Source organism: Rutilus rutilus (assembly GCF_951802725.1).
Source record: "Rutilus rutilus genome assembly, chromosome: 7".
Classification (NCBI taxonomy): Eukaryota; Metazoa; Chordata; class Actinopteri; order Cypriniformes; family Leuciscidae; genus Rutilus; species Rutilus rutilus.
Window position 1 is genome coordinate 17,535,270 of NC_140221.1, and position 17,175 is coordinate 17,552,444.

Sequence of the window (17,175 nt, forward strand, 5' to 3'; positions counted from 1 at the left end):
TTTTATTTTCCGTGTTCGCATTTATGAGGGAAAAAACAACGTGTCAGTTCTCGGTTACGGACGTGAGTGCTCTGAAAGCGGCACTAAAAGACTGCTTTAAAACTTTCACAGAGACCTCAAACAGAACAGCTGCCTTTCTTTAAAGTGAATTTCGTTTTGTATTAATTATATCTTAATTTTAATCAATGTTTCATGAACCAATTGCCTGGATTTAATAAATAAGAAGTAAATATAGCAGAATCACGACATGGAGGCGCCGGCGAGTGAACTGGAGTTTGTCTCATAAATGAACCGAAACTCAGCGTATAATGCACATTCACATTCACAGCGTATTTAGACACATTTAGACGCAGTCATAATCATTACTTTTACCGGTTCTTTGTGGCAAGCTTTATGCGTGCGGTCGTGCGCTTGAGTGCGGCTATATTAAGTAAGCTCATTATCCTGTAGGCTATAAGTAGCCTAATTAAATTAATATAAAGGGGCGATTTGTCCACGAATGATTTAAATGAACAACTAGCCTACTAGTCGACTAGGAAAAACACTTTTAGTCGGAAGCAGCCCTTATTCCACATATTTTCGAACCAGGCAACAGGACATCTGTGTTGAGCGAGCAACCCTGCGGAATGAACGAGCGGAGCGGAATATTCAGAAATGCGCTCTCCACCCACAAGCTCTAATCGGAGCAAACCCGAACCTCACTGTCTGCTGAACTTGCGCAGAAACATCAAAATATAACCAGCTTTTTAAAATGTTTTTTAAAACTAAACACTATTTTAGCACAAATTATGAGCTTATTGGCGATTTTTGTATAATTATTGACAAAATTAGAATATAGTAAAAGTTTTTTTTTTTCTTTTTTTTGAAAGTTTTGGGTAGGCCTGTTGAAAAGTGGGGCCGTGCCTGAGCTACAGGACATCGTCTTTCAAAACATAACCTGCGCGAAAGAGAGAAAAAAAAAGATTGTACCCAGCACTTCTGAAAATGCACTTCCGAATGCGTCTCTGTCCCCAGCACATTTCAAACCAAACTGACGCCCATGGTGGTGAGTGATGTCTTGAGAACAGTGCCAAAGTTTCCTGTGTTCCTCATTACAGGATGTTTCCTTCTGTTCTTCCTGACTTAATGAGCTATATAGGAAAAGCTATACACATGGTCTCTCCTTCAGAAAGGTCTATGAGGTTGTACATCTCTCTATTTGACTAAAAGCATCTGCTGCTTGTTATAATAGAGGAGAGCAGCACTGACATTTGGAGATTCAGAGAGGACACTTGAGTTCCACATGATGAAAATTTGATTACTTTATGTAAGAGTACTTGAGTGGAGATGGGCTCACTGAGAATCTCTGTTCTTGTGATGTGGCACTGGGTTCCTGCTGGGGTCAGATGGGATCCTCAATCAAGAGATGGAAGAAGCTCTACTCGTAATTTAAACTATACTAGACTTTGCACCACTAGCTTGCAGTAAAAATCCTATGATTGCTACATCACAAAAGCTACTGATTAGTTATTTTAGTGATGACTGATGGCCATTCAAAAGACTAAAAACACTATGTGTTCTGAAATATTGAATTTTGAATTCAGAGCTGTGTTTGTGTCTCATTGATTTATTAGAAATAATATTAACTTTTAGTTTGCATCCATCAAATTAAAGTCATATGAGGTACTTCAAAGAATACCATGGTACTACTTACATAACTGCCATATATTCATATGTGTTGGAGTTTGTTGAATGCCATGATTTGTCAGTGGAATACATTTGACCTAAAATAACTTGAGATGTCCAACTATGTCTGTGTTCACTGACACTATTTATCAAACCACCTTCATTTCATCAAAGTGCAGTTGCTTTATTTTTCTCTCATCCCATCCTCTGCAGCCAATGCGAGTCATAGGTGTGGGTTTTTCCATGCACCAGGGCTGACCCATTTTCATGATGTGGGAGACCCACAATCTCTCTGTGGAGGCATTTCTACAGGAATCCATTTGCTCAAGAACACCTGGGCAGAGGATCGGAGAGATTAATTGTGATTAATGGCCTCTTACAGATCCTGCACACAGTCACAGCCCATAAAAGTTCTAATTATGGTGGCATTAGTTTAGCGAGGCTTCAATGAGTAGATGCAGATTGTGGGATTAGCACTATTGATCAGGTCATTAAATAGCTGTAATTATGTACATTTCAAGCTAAATCATTAGCTCAAAAATAAACAAAGTGCCATATAATATAGATAATTTTTATATGTGCTGGTATGTGCTGGTGTGGTGGGAACTCAAAAAATAGCCGTCACATTAATACATTTATAAAAGCCAGTGGCATAGGGCCATAAGGCTTATTTATAGTTCATTTTGTAACCTGCTGAAATCAGAAATCTCCCATTTCATACTGTATCACTGTTCAAATGAAAACTTAAGGAAAAGGAAAATTTCCTTAATATTGATTTCCAAATATTGGACACAATGTTAGTTTCAATGTATGTGTTTTTTATTGTCTTAAAGTTGACATAATAAAGTATATCCATTATCTTTGTAGCAGCTGTTAGCTTAGTGTCATACATGGAGCAATAGAAGCTAACACCATGTTTGTGTATAATGTTTCACAAACGTGAAATGATGGCATGTAAACAGTCAACAGTGGTGGGCCTAGGACAGAACTTTGAGGGACACCATAAAATCATCATACCGTTGTGTTGAGTTTTCGTACATTTTTAATTGCCTCTTACTTTATCTGAATGAAACTGAATTAATCTTTCACTGAATTGAACAATAAACTTGTCAGAACAGCATCTATCTTTTTCAAAAGGGACAAACTGCTGCTCCAACATTTGTGCAGATAGAAGCGATAACAGTCTGCCTGCATGGTTCAGCTTGAATTATTTTCAGTGGAAATTCAATTAACCATTTTGGCTCAGTTTTGGTACTTCTTTGAGCCAGTCATTATGCACCTGCATAGAGCACATTAGTTATTTCCATAAATAGTGTGTAATTCATTTCGGTGGTGTTTTGGAGCAGAGAGCATGTTACTGGATAAAAGCATGGAGGATGTAGTGGAGAGTAATGCTAGTCCAAGTGAGTAATGGGGAAAGCGAGTGAGTAAAATTGGACTAGAAATTGATCTAGGACTACAACTAGTAAAAAGCCTTGGTGAATTGTTCTCCCAAAAGTGAAAATTCTGTCATTTACTCACTCTCATGTCTAAACCTACATAACTTTCTTTCTTCTGCAGAACAAATGAGAAGGAAAATAATGTTGGTAATCAAACTGAAGAAAAAAAAGACATTTCTCTTATGATAGATTTGTGACTGGATAAGACTGATCATTTTCTCCTCAGCTAAAGTGCTTAAATCTTACATGTGTACACCTTCAGATACAAAGATGGTTTTGATGTCATGATATGAATGAGTATAACATGCCTGTTTAAAACTGTTTAATGAATGATGAAATTTGAGAGCTGCAGCAAATATATTAATAACAACGTGGACTGTTCCAAAAATGCTTGAAGACTTGGGATATGGAGCACAAAACAATGGACTAGGCTGGCTTGATAGGCATGATCAGTGTGTCATATCTGGTTGTCTTTATTGGTAAAAAAAATCACACCGATTTGGAAAGACAGGAAAGTGAGTAAATATTGACGGAATTGTCAAATTTGGGTGATTTTGAATCCCTTCAAAAGAGAAGAGGAGAAAATGTCTGGTGAAAATGTGCTGTTTTAAGAGATGAAAAAACAATGTACTGTACATGGAGGTGTTCAAGGAAAAATAAAGAGTGATAAGGGCTGAGAGAGGACAGGAGTGGTAAAATGGTGACAGTTGTCCTCTGAGACACTGCAGAGTGGCTTTTTGACCCTTAAATGCTCTACAGCAGCTCATTAAACTTCATCCCTGAAAAATGCCACTTTACACTTTGTGTGTGCGCTTAAGAATTTACAATACAGTATCCTGAAGTCCATATTTTTCTATATCAAAACCAGCAGCTCATGAGATAATATGAGTGTGTGTACCTTGCCATTGAGAGATATTTGAGAAGTTCAGCAGAAAACCTCCCTGTCTCTTCTGACAGCTAGTTGCTACGTGCACTGGATGCATATGTGTGTGTGCGTGTGCGAGGCGGGCTCCCGCTCATATAGGGCAGCAAACCAGAGGCAGACTCAGCAGTGGCAGTGGCAGCAGTGAGAGGGTAGAGTGTGTGGACACTTCATCTCTGTGACTGGATGTTTGCACTCTCTCTTTCCTCGGAGGGACAAAGACTGTCTGTATGTATCCTCTCTTAGATCCTATCTTGTAGCCTTCCTTTCAGCTTAGCCTCTAATGAATGTTCTGCAGATGGAGTCCTTTGTGGCACATGTGTGGCATGGAGCCTTTGTGAATAGGGACCTTAATCTCCTGTTAAAGTTGGTGTGTTCATCTGCGTGATGGAATCGAAAAGTCAGGCTCAGGTAAAAGAGATGCTCTGTCATATTTTTTTCATTTGAAACATTTTTGATAGATGTGATTAGGTTGTGAAAATGTTTCAATGTGTTGTTTGCTCTAGGGACTGTGTTTATTTCTGGGACAGTGTTTGGTTTCTAAGAACGTGTTCTGGGAACTTGAGAGGGATGTTGTGGATGGCACAAAAGGAGTGCTGTAAGGGTAGAGAGAAAAGAGGGATGAGGTGTGGAGAAGGAGAGAAAGAAATGGCAGGGAGACCAGGGGGGGGTTTCCTGCTGGTTGTTTTTTCTATTTCTTTCGCAAAGACAGCTGTCGCGTTTGTTTGTTTTTCACCCTGACAGCTGATTGCTGGAGGACAACAGCAGTATCAGGTTGCAGGCTGTGAAAATCCCATTGAGAAGTGTTTCCACGAGCCTACAGAGTGTGATGTAAATGATAGTGGAGGAAACACCCCAATCTGCAGGATGTGTTCCGTGTTTGATGGTGAATGTCTAGGTGTTCTGATGAAACTCATACCTGATGTGGTTTTCATTTCATTTCCCTGGGCTGTTTCTGATCGTTTCTCCACAAACCATAAGCAAATAAACACATGAAAGTGTACATGAAAATATGCAAAGATGTGAGATACTAAAAAATTGTTCCATTGCTAAAGTGCAGTAGGAGTCATATTTCATATTGCATGCTGTGGAAAGTTTGAGTTTAAATAATTTATTGTTTTTTGCAAACAAATCAGGAATATGCACAACAGGAACAAAGTGTTTTATGCAATGAGAACAGGCATAAATGTACCGGTTTTTGCTCTTTTCTTCAAAAGGTTTGGCATAAAGCTTTGAAATCTATCTATCTATCTATCTATCTATCTATCTATCTATCTATCTATCTATCTATCTATCTATCTATCTATCTATCTATCTATCTATCTATCTATCTATCTATCTATCTATCTATCTATCTATCTATCTATCTAAGTAAAACCAAGTGGCAATCCAACTATTTTAATGATCTAAGGCTAAGCGAAAGGTCTGAAGCGCACGGCGCAAGTGCACTTAGGTCATGTCCGAATCCACTTTTGCTAGTTTAATGACGGGAAAAATGGTCGGCGTGGTCTAAAAGGGTTGTCCCTATTCTCTTAATGATAAATGGTGTGTTTTGGGCGTAAACCAATCAGAGTCTCATCAGTGGGTTGTGGACCCGCATATTGCTTACGCGCTCTTTAAATAACGAAAAAAAAAATTGACTTAAGACCAGGTTTCAGTTGGTCAATGGCGCAGTCTATTTCAGTTGCCTCAAAATAGCGACACGCCAACAATGCGCCTGAACACACCTCGTTTTCAGACCGTGCCCATGGGTGCACAAATGGGTGCAAATGCAAACATTCAAGCAATGTGGCGAAGGACGTGAAAAAGATAACTGCGTCGGGGTGAAACTAGCCAAAAACACTTGCACTTGCGGGTGTATGATAGGGCCTACTGTAACAGATTGGTTGATTGTGCAAAAGTACATAAAATTGTCTTTAAATTCAATTATTGGCATTTATTATTATTATCTGTCTAATTTGACTAGCTTCTATCAAGTGCCAGAAGACTGCCGCAAAATACAGTAGAGATTTAGACTTAGGCATTTGTCATTGCAAAGGAAAAGGAAAGTATTTTCTCCTCCCTTTTAAAAGTGTATTAGTCTATTTATTTTGCTATCCTAACTATGCATAATTTGTTGCATTGTATTATTTGCGTTTAACATTGTTTTCTCCTTGCTGTCTGCAACCCAATCAGACCAGATCCACTAGTTGAGAACCACTGGCCTATTTAATGTAGAAATGCTGACATTTGCAAAACAATCTTAATCACCAGAAAGAAAGTCTCTGGTGAATTGAAAATCCAGTCTGTCATTTCTACAGTATTTATGAAGCATTATTGATTATGCTGTATGAAGAGGGATACAAATTGGCAGAGATGGCAAAAGCATTCCTGCTGCTCAGAATAGCGGAAGACAGAAAAGAATGCTAATGTGATTGCGAAACTCTCATTATAAATGAATGAATTTGCTAATAGGAGCATTCTCATAGAGAATGAGTCAGATAATTTGATTTGGCATTGAAATGATTAATTCATGTGTTTGATATACAGCTATTCAGCAGGTGGATTGGCCCTATCTCACCTCCTTCACAGTCTATCTCTCTTTCCGTCTGTCTTTTCCTCAGATCTTCTTCTTATATAGAGTACACTGAAAAGCTTCATTCTGACAATTTGTTTTTAGTTTGTACCTGCTCTGATCAACATATTATTCTGAAGACATATTATTCTGCGATTAGTCCACTAATTTGATTGGTCGAGTGGCATTCCAAAAGTTCCAACAGCACTGGAACATTTCACTGTTTGTATCACTCCTCTTGTCTATGTTCCAGTTCAACGGTTTGCAGCTTTGTAACTTTTTTTTTTTGCTGCCGCAGCAAAAATAAACAAGATATTTAACAATATTGTTTCTAAAAGGTCAGTTACTTGATAATAACTTCTTGTTTTTGGAACTGCGGTATAAAAACAATATCACACTTGAGTGATAATAACATTTATTGAGGTAAAATCCTGAAGTCTTTGTAATGGCTTCTGGCGTTTATTTTGTGTGGCAAGATGGAAGCGCAATGAAAAAGTTGTAATGATTTTTCTCACGTAGAGCAGCACGCAGCAGCCAATCAGACGAGAGTCTGCTGTGATTACTGTGAGTCTGTTGATTGCTGTGGGGGTGGAAAGTGTTGCCATTGGCCAACAGACTTCAGCTGACTAGAGTATCCCATAGGAAAGAAAATAATCACTAATGAGATCTCTTTAAAGGGATATCCATATTATCATATCCCAATGGTAATCCATATGACCCCAGTTCAATCACAAACGTTCAGATGATCTATCCAATCAGCATGAGAGGAGGCCTATATATGTATGACTCACCTACGTTCCTCAACAGTTTTCTGCATCCCTCCCCCTCCCTGTCTCCTCACTTTCGGCTGGTTCATACCCCAGCCAGGGATATGGTAGAAGTATCTGTTCGGGCCAAAATTTAGAGCTCTGAGCCCTCCTCTCGGACAGCACGCCAAAGACGCATATTCGTTTACTCTATCTGATTATTTGTATGTGTGAACTTGTGAATCAATGTTGATGACCAAAATGTTATTCTCTTCATTCTCTATACTTATTGTATGTCTGCAACGATTCTTTAATGAAACATACTTGAAAAACCCTATAAGCTTCCTCAGCAATAAAAGCAAACTCTGAGTAACACAGTTTTTCTCTGGAATGTTCTGCACAGGTGAGATAATGCATATGAGAAATAAAAGCTTACATATCTGCAGATTCATGCTGCTTTTGTTGTCATTGGTGCCGAAAAAAGCATAAAGGGCTCATCCGCTTATGGGTGACACTTTGTTTCAGGAGTCTTAGAGCAGTTTGCAATTTTTTTAACCCTGTATGTGAACACTGCATTGGAACATTGATTATTGATTATTGAATTATTGATCTAATCAAAGAAAAAAATTCAGATAACCATGATAATTGTGCAGTTTGAATTTTAATCACCTTTTTTATTCAAATAAGTGAAATTTAAGCATGCAAATTAGTGTCATTAAATGCATGCTGTCATGTTTCATTTTCCTGTGTCGAGGGAGAAGCAAGGTGGGATCTGGCAGGAAGTCAGATTTTGACACCATATCAGTCCATTATTTAAGCACTTCAAATGATCCCAGTCAGTCTCAGTGATAGGCACGACTGGCTTTAAAGGTAGGGTAGGCAGTTTTGGAGAGGCTAGCAATAGCAAACTAGCGTTGAAAGCATAAGATCCCACCCTCCCTTCAGAGCACTCTAAATTAGAGACCGCGTTAAATTACCTCATGTCTCCAAGCACATAACATTACAATAATAATGAATGTAAACAACTTACAGAGCTCAGAACTGTAGCACCTGACTGCTGCAGATTCATTTCGCCGTTGATAGTGTTGACATAGAAAAACATATGGTTCAGGAGGAACTTAAAAGGTGGCTGCTTGTTTGTTTGTGGCGCTCTGTGACTTTCTGTCTACAACTCTGCATAGCCTCATGGAACGCTCTAATGACGTGTGGTACCTCCAGGGTGCACTAAGTTATGGAAATACATATTTTGACAGTCAGGTAGGACATCATTTAGCAATGATTGGACGAACATTTTTTGGTCTTGAGACCAAGGTTTGGTCTTTGCATTTAGCATTTCAGCATGTATTCATTTGAGTCTTTTTTGTGCTATGTCAGCACCTCATGACACTTTTATGACAAATACAGACGTCTAAAAATTCACACAACTAGTCGCTCTCACACTCTTTCTGTCTATCTGTTCTCATCTCTTCTGCCTCTCTCTCTCTGTTTCAACTGCCTTGGTTATACAGATTCACCTGTCACCCTGGAAGCCTTTGTCCCTTGTTGCCTGCATACATCTGTCCTTCTATCTCTTATACATTCCTGCCTCACCTGTCAAAATGTAATTTAGCCAGGTTACTATTTCTGTTCACTATTTTGACTGTGACCTTTACCTTTTCTATGATATTTCAACTGACACCCGTGGATTTAAACAATTATACCACTTTTGCATATGATATTTCAGCACAAAATCCTAAGCCGTGAATATTCAGTACACATATTTTCTTGATCTTCCACACATCCCCCTCTCTAACACATTTCTCTATATCGCTCTCTCTGTGTATTCATGTGCACAATGTGTGTCAGACACAGGCGTGTTTCTCCCGTGGAGCTGTGTTGGCCTGTGGGATGGATTATAGCCTGTCATGGTGCTTCCCTGCTGCTCTGCTTTATTCCGGGTCACTGCGACCTTCCATACCTGTAGTTTCCTTCTCAGACTCAGCATCCTGATCTGATTGCTTTTAATGCCCGGATGTTGTGTTACGTGAATCTTTCTTCTTTACATTGTGCACTGACTAAAACTACCATTAAATACTCAGTCTCGAGAGCCGCATTTTTTCTTTCTTTTGGAAATTAGTGCATTAACGGCCAGACAAACCTGAATAGTCGTATCTATGATTTTTTTATTAGCATTTTAGCAGATGTGTTTATCCAAAGTGATTTGAAATTTAAAATGGCTGCGATATAAGTATTTCACTATTGTTCCGAGGCTCACTATCTTTTGGTGTCTCACAGCACTTTAAGACACTGTGTCACATTCAATAATAGAGGCAGGTTGACGGTAGTAGCAGCTCAGCGGAGTTTATGAACTCATTGTGCAGCATTAAAGTTGGCATGAAACGTAAGTTGTGATGTTTATCCGAGTGAAACTGCTTCTTGAATGAAAGGAAAAGTAGGGCGGAACTTTTTTTTATTCATTGAGAATTGATTGGATCATTAGATCATTGTCATTTGCTAATAGCTCTGGTCTCATGTGAGTGACAAGATGCTGGAACCCCCTTTGCACCAATGCACATGTAATCAGAGAAGAGATGGAGGGGGAGAGAAGTCAATGTTTTTGGTTAAAGATTACAAAGGCACATGAATAATGTGCATGGATAAATCACTTATAAAAAAAACACTGCAATAATCTGTAAAAAAAAAAAAAAGATGCTGACTTTCATGCCAATTTTAAAGACTGTCACATGACACTTGGTAATGCAAACATCACTGGTGTCATTTTATTTATTGAATTTATTTCATATTAACATAATATGCTATCCCGATGTAATGTGGTTCTTAAATATATATTTATGATATATATTTCTTATTATACTGTATATATTTAAATATTTTTTTTTTTAAACGTGATTTTAGATGATAGGTAAGTGATTTCTGACTTATCTGCAACCATGTGTGTTTTATTCTTACCCGCTATCCCAGTTTTCCTAGCCGAGATGAATTGGCCGGCAAATTAGGAGATGGCTTGGGTGGAAAACAGTATTTAGATACATAATACAATGTTTGTTTAAGCATCTAATTGCTTTCATAGACATTAGTTTTTAGACATGAGCTTGTACTTCTGTTAATTCTTTAAACGTTTTTAAGGTATTATGCTGTTTGTGAAACTGTTTCGTACACAGATACGACAAATGCTTTCTCTACAGCAACAGCGACAACATGTCATTAAACAACATAGAGGTTGAATTTCTGGTTGTTGTACTGATTTACACTAAATAATGTGGTCTAGACATACGCAACAGCTAGCTTGACTCCTGAGTCCCACTGCCTCACCCTCCTCTCATGCGCTTTCCTCTCTCATTTTCATCCGCTTTCTCTCCTCGCTACTCATCGGAAATGGTTTCAGTGTCTGACTATCTGATTATCAGCTCAAATGAAGAGCTACACCCTCTTTAACTCCATTATGTCCTTCATACTGCATGACAACCAAAGCATGGCATGATAAGCTCTTCCCTTTGCACTGGATCTACACGTGCCCAGATCAAACACATACCAACCCCAGTCTGTCCATCTGGAGTCTGGATTTGCCAGACCAGTCCTCTCGCCCTGGCACCACTTGCTGGCCCTCCTCACCACAGCTGGTTCTGGTAGGGTGAAAGTGGGTTAGGCGTGTGCTCTGAGCCTCTGGGTCAGGGGTGGATACAGCAGGATTTGAGGGGGTTAATGGAGGTTTATAATAGTCACAGTAGCCAGAGGCAGGAGTCTATTAAAGGTGGCTGCTCCCTCAGGTCCCGCTCGTTCATCTACAGAACTACAATATTAGGGCAGAAATGAATAGAAACGGAAATATGGAACATGATCAACTCAGAATGTTGGGTTATATGTCTATTTCAGGAAATTGTTTCACTCTCTTAATAAGTCATATATTACAAGTACAGCTTTGAAATTGGAAATCAAAGCAGCTTTATTGTACTCTCATTAATTCACTGTCCTAGATATTTCAATACAAGATAGTTATTGTTGACAAGAAAACTCCACTTGAGATTGCCGTAGTGAAGGAAACGGCTCCAGAAACTGTGTAAGATTACATAAGAGTTCTACATACGAGTCAATATTTGATGGGTTGTAGGTGGACGAGGAGATTCACTCACTATGGAAAGTCTCTAAGGGCTAACAATTGAAAGGGTCAAATGTGAAGTAATAAGATAGAAGTGGATTTGATAGTTCGATTGCTGAACACCAGAAGACGATTTGATGTGATTCCACTCGGTATCTAGCTAATAATGTGCTGCTGTAAGAAAGATGTGGGAGAAGTTCTCAAACTTTGCCAAGAACTGTTATTTAAGTAAGAACCACAGCTTTATTATCTACTAAATACTGCTTATATGTTGTTCTACTTTTGTGGTGACTTTTATTTCTTATTCTTATCTACAGTGTAACACTCAGGTATCCTTCCATTGCTGTTTTCCTGCTAGAATGAATTTTATATTCTTTTAAATGTAGATAAAGGTTGTCAAGAGCTCTGTCAAAGTCTATTAATGCTGGTTTAGTAGTTTCCAGCTCTCGTTATCTCATAGTAGTACCTTGGAGGGATTGGAGTCCCTCAATAGTATTGAGAACTATAGAAGTGCCAGAGGTTAAATGGTGGCTAAATACGTTTCTCAAAGCAACCACGGCCAAGAGTTTGTTGACTAATGTGGATGTTTAAATGAATTAACCATGTAGTGGAGTAGTGGCTGCTGTTATTTTTCACAGTGTTGTCCTGGTGTCATTAAGTTTTATACAGTCTCCAGTAAGTGCTTGTTACATATTTTATTGTTTAAATGGATTGCTATTCTCGAGATGGTTGAGGCTGATGCCCAAATTGCTTATTGATTAAAGTGAGTGAATAGCAGTTTGGGAAGTGGCATATTCTCCAGAGATGGAGTTAACTGGTATTGTGTTGTTTCTGCTCACTTTGATTATAAACTTAATCATCCGGTCATTTAGATGAACTATGTGCCGTAAAAACATAGCCCACAATTAACTGGTTTTAATATGATTTAGAAAATCCAATTAGTTGTGGGCTTTCATTTGAGGCGATGCTGATTTTCCCCCCCCTGTTTACCTGGTTCTTAATTGTTTTTGTTTGTACTACAGAATACTTGCCTGTATTGATTTTAAACTTTGATCGCATCAGACAGCTCCTTAAAGTTCATACTGAATGACATATGACAATGCCAACTGAACTAAATGTTTTTTAATTTCAATAAAAAAGCAAAACGACAAGGGTGTTGCTGCAACGGACAAGTAATGTAATCAGTGTATGGCCGAGCACAGTGTATCACTGTTAACACGATCTCTAAAGTGCAAGCTCATTGAATTTTGCACTCTCATAAAAACTTCCGTAATAATAATAAAAAACCTGCCTTAATTGTACAATGAATCTCTTATTTACATTGTGTTTACACTTTGTTGATTATAATGAAAGGATTCACAAGCGTGTGGCTTGCATTGAACAAAACAAGCTGTGTTGAGCGGTGTTAAGCGGATTCTAACTAACTTTCGGACTAGCTCGTCTGATAGGCCATTGCGTTCACAGATATGATTGTGATTGGCTACAGTGTTCAACACTTGTAAAAATATGCTGTAAATAGAAACCCTTGACGCTCAGAGAGAACTTAAACGGGTACCGCATAGCTTACTCTGTACTACAGAAATGCTGGCATGTCAACTTTTTTTATCGACTAGTACTGGTAGTACTGATGTTTGACAACCATATTTTGTTATATTTATTTACTTAGTGTGCTTTGTGGGTTTTGGTTCTTTTGCTTATAGGCTGTAAGATTCTTTGTAATAACTTAAATAATTTGGCGAAGTGATATGGAACTGTAGTCAAGACCTGTCTGGAACTACTTTAGCTATGCGTTTAATGGAAAGTAATTGCTCACCTTAGAACGTTCGTCAGCCATTCAGAATCAAGCATTAAACAGCCCCGTAGTATAAATATGTATAATACATAGGCTATATAAATCAAATGGCTATTCCTCTCATAGTTGTGACATTTGGTTACTATTTAGCTCTGTTCCAAGACTTTTGTTTGCAAAATCAAGCATGCGTACAGCTTGTTATCTTGATCACTGATGGTAGATAATGGTATGTTTCCCACAGTGCTAAACAAGGCCACGGTCCTGACCGTCATTTGAAGCACCAAACATTCTAATTGCAATCAGACCTCAAACAACTGATCACAATGCTGTTGAGGATGTATTCAGCAGGGCATGTTGGCATATTTTGGGCATGTTACCATACTTCAGGCAGCTGTATCTTCAGATACAAAAAGGCGATGAATGTTGTGTCTAAAATTATACCTGCAACCTCCCAAACCATTCTTCTGCCATTAAAATGGGAATGTGTTCAGCAACATCTTCCACTCATTTATTATTTCCTGCATCATTTCACGCTTTTCATTTGTATCATGTTCCCTTTCGAGAACGGTCTCTCGTATTGCGTAGCTATACACTATGGGAAAACTCCTTTTCTCGAGAATATTGAAGCCTTTATTTTAAAACACAGTGTAGCTGCACAGCGAGCACAGAGCAGAGCTGACTAGCGCGCTCATTGGCTGTGCTGCGGGAACTGCACAAACCTATGGCGAAGCGGCTTCGAATGGGCGTGGCTTCTGGCTATAATAAGCAGATTTAATCTCCTTCAGCGAACTCTTCACTTCGCTGTTTTCTCCTGCTAAGAAGCCTTCGCCGTCGACAAGCCCCAGCAGCAGAACGAGCAACCTGCAGCAAGCAGCTCAGCGGACGGCGGCCTCCTGGTCTACACGCTAGAACTCGACGCCGCCTCTTCTGATTCGCCATTCACCTGCGGCCATCCGGCGAGAAGCCATATCCTTTGAAAGCGTTTAACAGTGTGTTCGGCGCTGTTTCAGATGCCGCGTCCGGATTGTGCTCTGCATGACGCCGGCGGGCACAGTGAGTGCACTTCATGCCTGGGACGTCACCACGCGGAAGCTGCACTCGGCAAAGGTGGCTGCCGATCCATGCTGCACTCGCGGCTAGCTCTTTTTTTAGAGTCAGAGGCCGGCCACGTCCCTGCGTGCCTCGCTCTCTCCAGCGGAGACTCCTTCACCTGTTCTGTTCACTCAGACGGACCAGCGCCCCACTCTGCAAGTGGCAAGCCTCGTCCCTTTCGGTGGATCAGAAGAGGAGGAAGATGACAGCCTGTCTTTGGCTGCATCCGAGTGTGAGGATTGGGTGGGCTCGGCTGACCCCGCCCCCTCATCGCAGTCCAGTGAAGTAGACGCGAGGGCGAGTTTGGACTCAGAGCTCCTCCGCGTCCTCACTAAAGCCGTTGAAGACCTCGGGCTCGACGAATGGTTCCTGCCGGGGCTCCACCAGGCCCCTCGTCAAAGACCAGCGCCGTTCCTTCCTGAGGTACATGACGAGCTGACTAAATCATGGCGCGCCCCTTACTCGGCCCGCCTGAGAACATCCACCTCCGCAACGCTCTCCACCGTTGACGGCACTGAGGAGAAGGGATACGTGAAGCTGCCCGCATCTCTGCCCGCCTACTGCTATTGGATGGAGATCCAAGGAAACCCTGCCATCCATCAAAACCCTGCAGAGCCACCTCAGCTCTCGTCGGCTGAGCTTACACCGCTGCTGGCCAAGCTGCAACGGCCCTGCACACCTTAGAGTCTATTTTGAGCGTTCTGCCCCGCTCAGGCAGTCAGAACAGCTCTTCATATGCTTCGGTGGCCGCACTGAAGTTCTTTCTGTATAAAGGCCTTGGCCTCGGGGGAGCTCAAGCCTTTTATTACCCCTCTGTGGGGCCCGACATGGTCCGGCCCCCATTGGATTTGACTTTAGCTCTACTATTAACCTCGGGCTTCGGGCCTTAGGTGATATTTAAGGGCGAAGTGTTAAGCTGATAGCACGGCGTTTTAAAATGGGTTCCCATAGCGTATAGCTACGGAATACGAGAGACCGTTCTCGAAAGGGAACGTACTCGGTCACTAACGTAACCTCGGTTCCCTGAGAGTAAGGGAAGGAGTATTGCGTACCCTGCCGTGCTATTACGCTTGGTACAGGTGCTGTCGCTTCAGTCGATTTAAACCTGATTCCTATGGCGAAATGGCGTGTGTGTGAACACGGTGTGTGAGTGTGACATTAAGAGTCACCAGCATGTGAATTTCGTAAGATGCCTTTGACTAGGCATATTTTTTATGTTTTTAAAGCTAATAACCTATGGTTTTATTCAGAAAGTTGTTTGGATGCTGTTAAAGAGGTTTCACCAGGAATTTAGCAAACATTATGACAATCTTTTGTTTTAAATTGCTTTGATCTTGCCATGAAAATAGCAATGGTTGCTGTATATCTAAATGCTGTATATTGCTGTATTGAAAGTGACAAGGACTTAATTCATATACACATCATTTCCTTTCATGCACCTGTTCCTAGGTTTTTTGACTTTATCTTAATCACACGCCAGAAAGAAAACCCAGATGATCACGTGCTATATAGAGCCACAGGATAATTAGCACGAGTCTAGGTTACTCTGGCCTCGTTTACACTGTCAGTGAAATGTGACCCAATTCCCAATTTTTTGCTCAAATGTGACACAGATCTGATGTGTTCTATGACCGTGTAAACAGGAAAAAAACGCATGCATTCGGATATTTCGAGATCGGTTTCAGGCCTCATTCATATGTGGAAATAAATCAGATACAAATCAGATATGTGCCAATGCGACTGTCATGTAAACAGGCAGATCGGATCTTCTGAGGCATTAGGCTACGTCTCCGCGGTTTAATGACGAGAGTAATCTCGACGTGCATCTGCAAAGGAACGGATGGCCCAGCGAAACTGTGTGTCGTCGTAGGAGAGGAATGTGGACAAACGTTGACACAACATATCAAGCTCGCCACAATATGCTCCCACCAATCCTAAGAACTCTCTTGCACACAATAACTGAAGTATATGTGCAATGATGCAATGATGATGGCCCTTTTTGTCCTCCTCCGCTATCATGGTAATGCGCTATATCGCAAAGCTAGCATCAAGCATATTTTGTGGTTGTCCATCTGTGCAAGAACCCCCTTTAAGCATGCACAATGTTCAGATAGTATGGCAAGTGTATATTGGGTCACAATTGAAAGAACGTGTAAACGGACGGTCGAAACAATCGGATATAGGCAACAAATCAGTATTGGGCATCAAGACCTGCAGCATAAATGAGGCCGTGAGCTCTGTGAATGGAGCTAAATTTGAGAGAGAATTTTTTTTCACCGTTAATTGGGAGTCACAGTATGTCCTTTTTCTGTCCAGGGTCATTAGTGAAGGTCTAACTCTCTCCTTAACCTCATTAACAGATCTGTCTCATCCGTTAAAGGGATACTTCACCTCTGGGAAGATGAATGTGTATTTAAAATAGGTCATTTAAGTAGAAGAAATGTGAAGAAATTTTTTAATTTGGAGCTTTCTAGACTGAGAAAAGCCAGAAAATGTATTTTTGGCTTATGTGGATAAAAGACAACAACTCCCAGAATGCACTTGCTTCGCTGTCTTAGGAGGCCACGCCTACCGGTAAGAGTGCACAGTTTAAAACAACAAAGCTAGCCTACGTGATGAGTTTGCGAGGGATTTAGAGATAGCCCAAAATGTCCGGGATTCTGCTTTTGCGTTCTACAGTCGCCATTCATTCATCATGTTTACTGTGGCGAGCAGGACGAGGCTGACGGCCGCGGGAGAACAGAGCGAGGCCGGTGGCGTGATTACTGAGACGCGCCGGGTCTCGCATCTCTCACGGAGGAGCGGGAATTTTTCTTAGCAATGGTAAAACGCACATCAACCGATCACTTGTTTAGCGTTCATGTAAACA

At 40.5% G+C, this 17,175-nt stretch overlaps 1 protein-coding gene across 9 annotated transcripts in view; it reads left to right on the forward strand.

The window, feature by feature from the left end:
• The window catches only part of mctp1a (multiple C2 domains, transmembrane 1a), a 187,207-nt gene that overhangs the window by 45,653 nt on the left and 124,379 nt on the right, over positions 1 to 17,175 (forward strand). For 3 of the 9 annotated variants that reach the window (XM_084412904.1, XM_084412906.1, XM_084412905.1), the window contains exon 1: positions 4,152 to 4,254. The exons of 4 other annotated variants lie outside the window; for them this stretch is intronic. In XM_084412904.1, coding sequence (XP_084269030.1) covers positions 4,213 to 4,254 — 42 coding nt within the window. In that variant the 5' untranslated portion in view covers positions 4,152 to 4,212. Of the gene's footprint in view, positions 1 to 4,101; positions 4,438 to 17,175 lie in introns of those variants that run through there. 2 more of the 9 variants (XM_084412908.1, XM_084412907.1) reach the window with 2 other exon arrangements.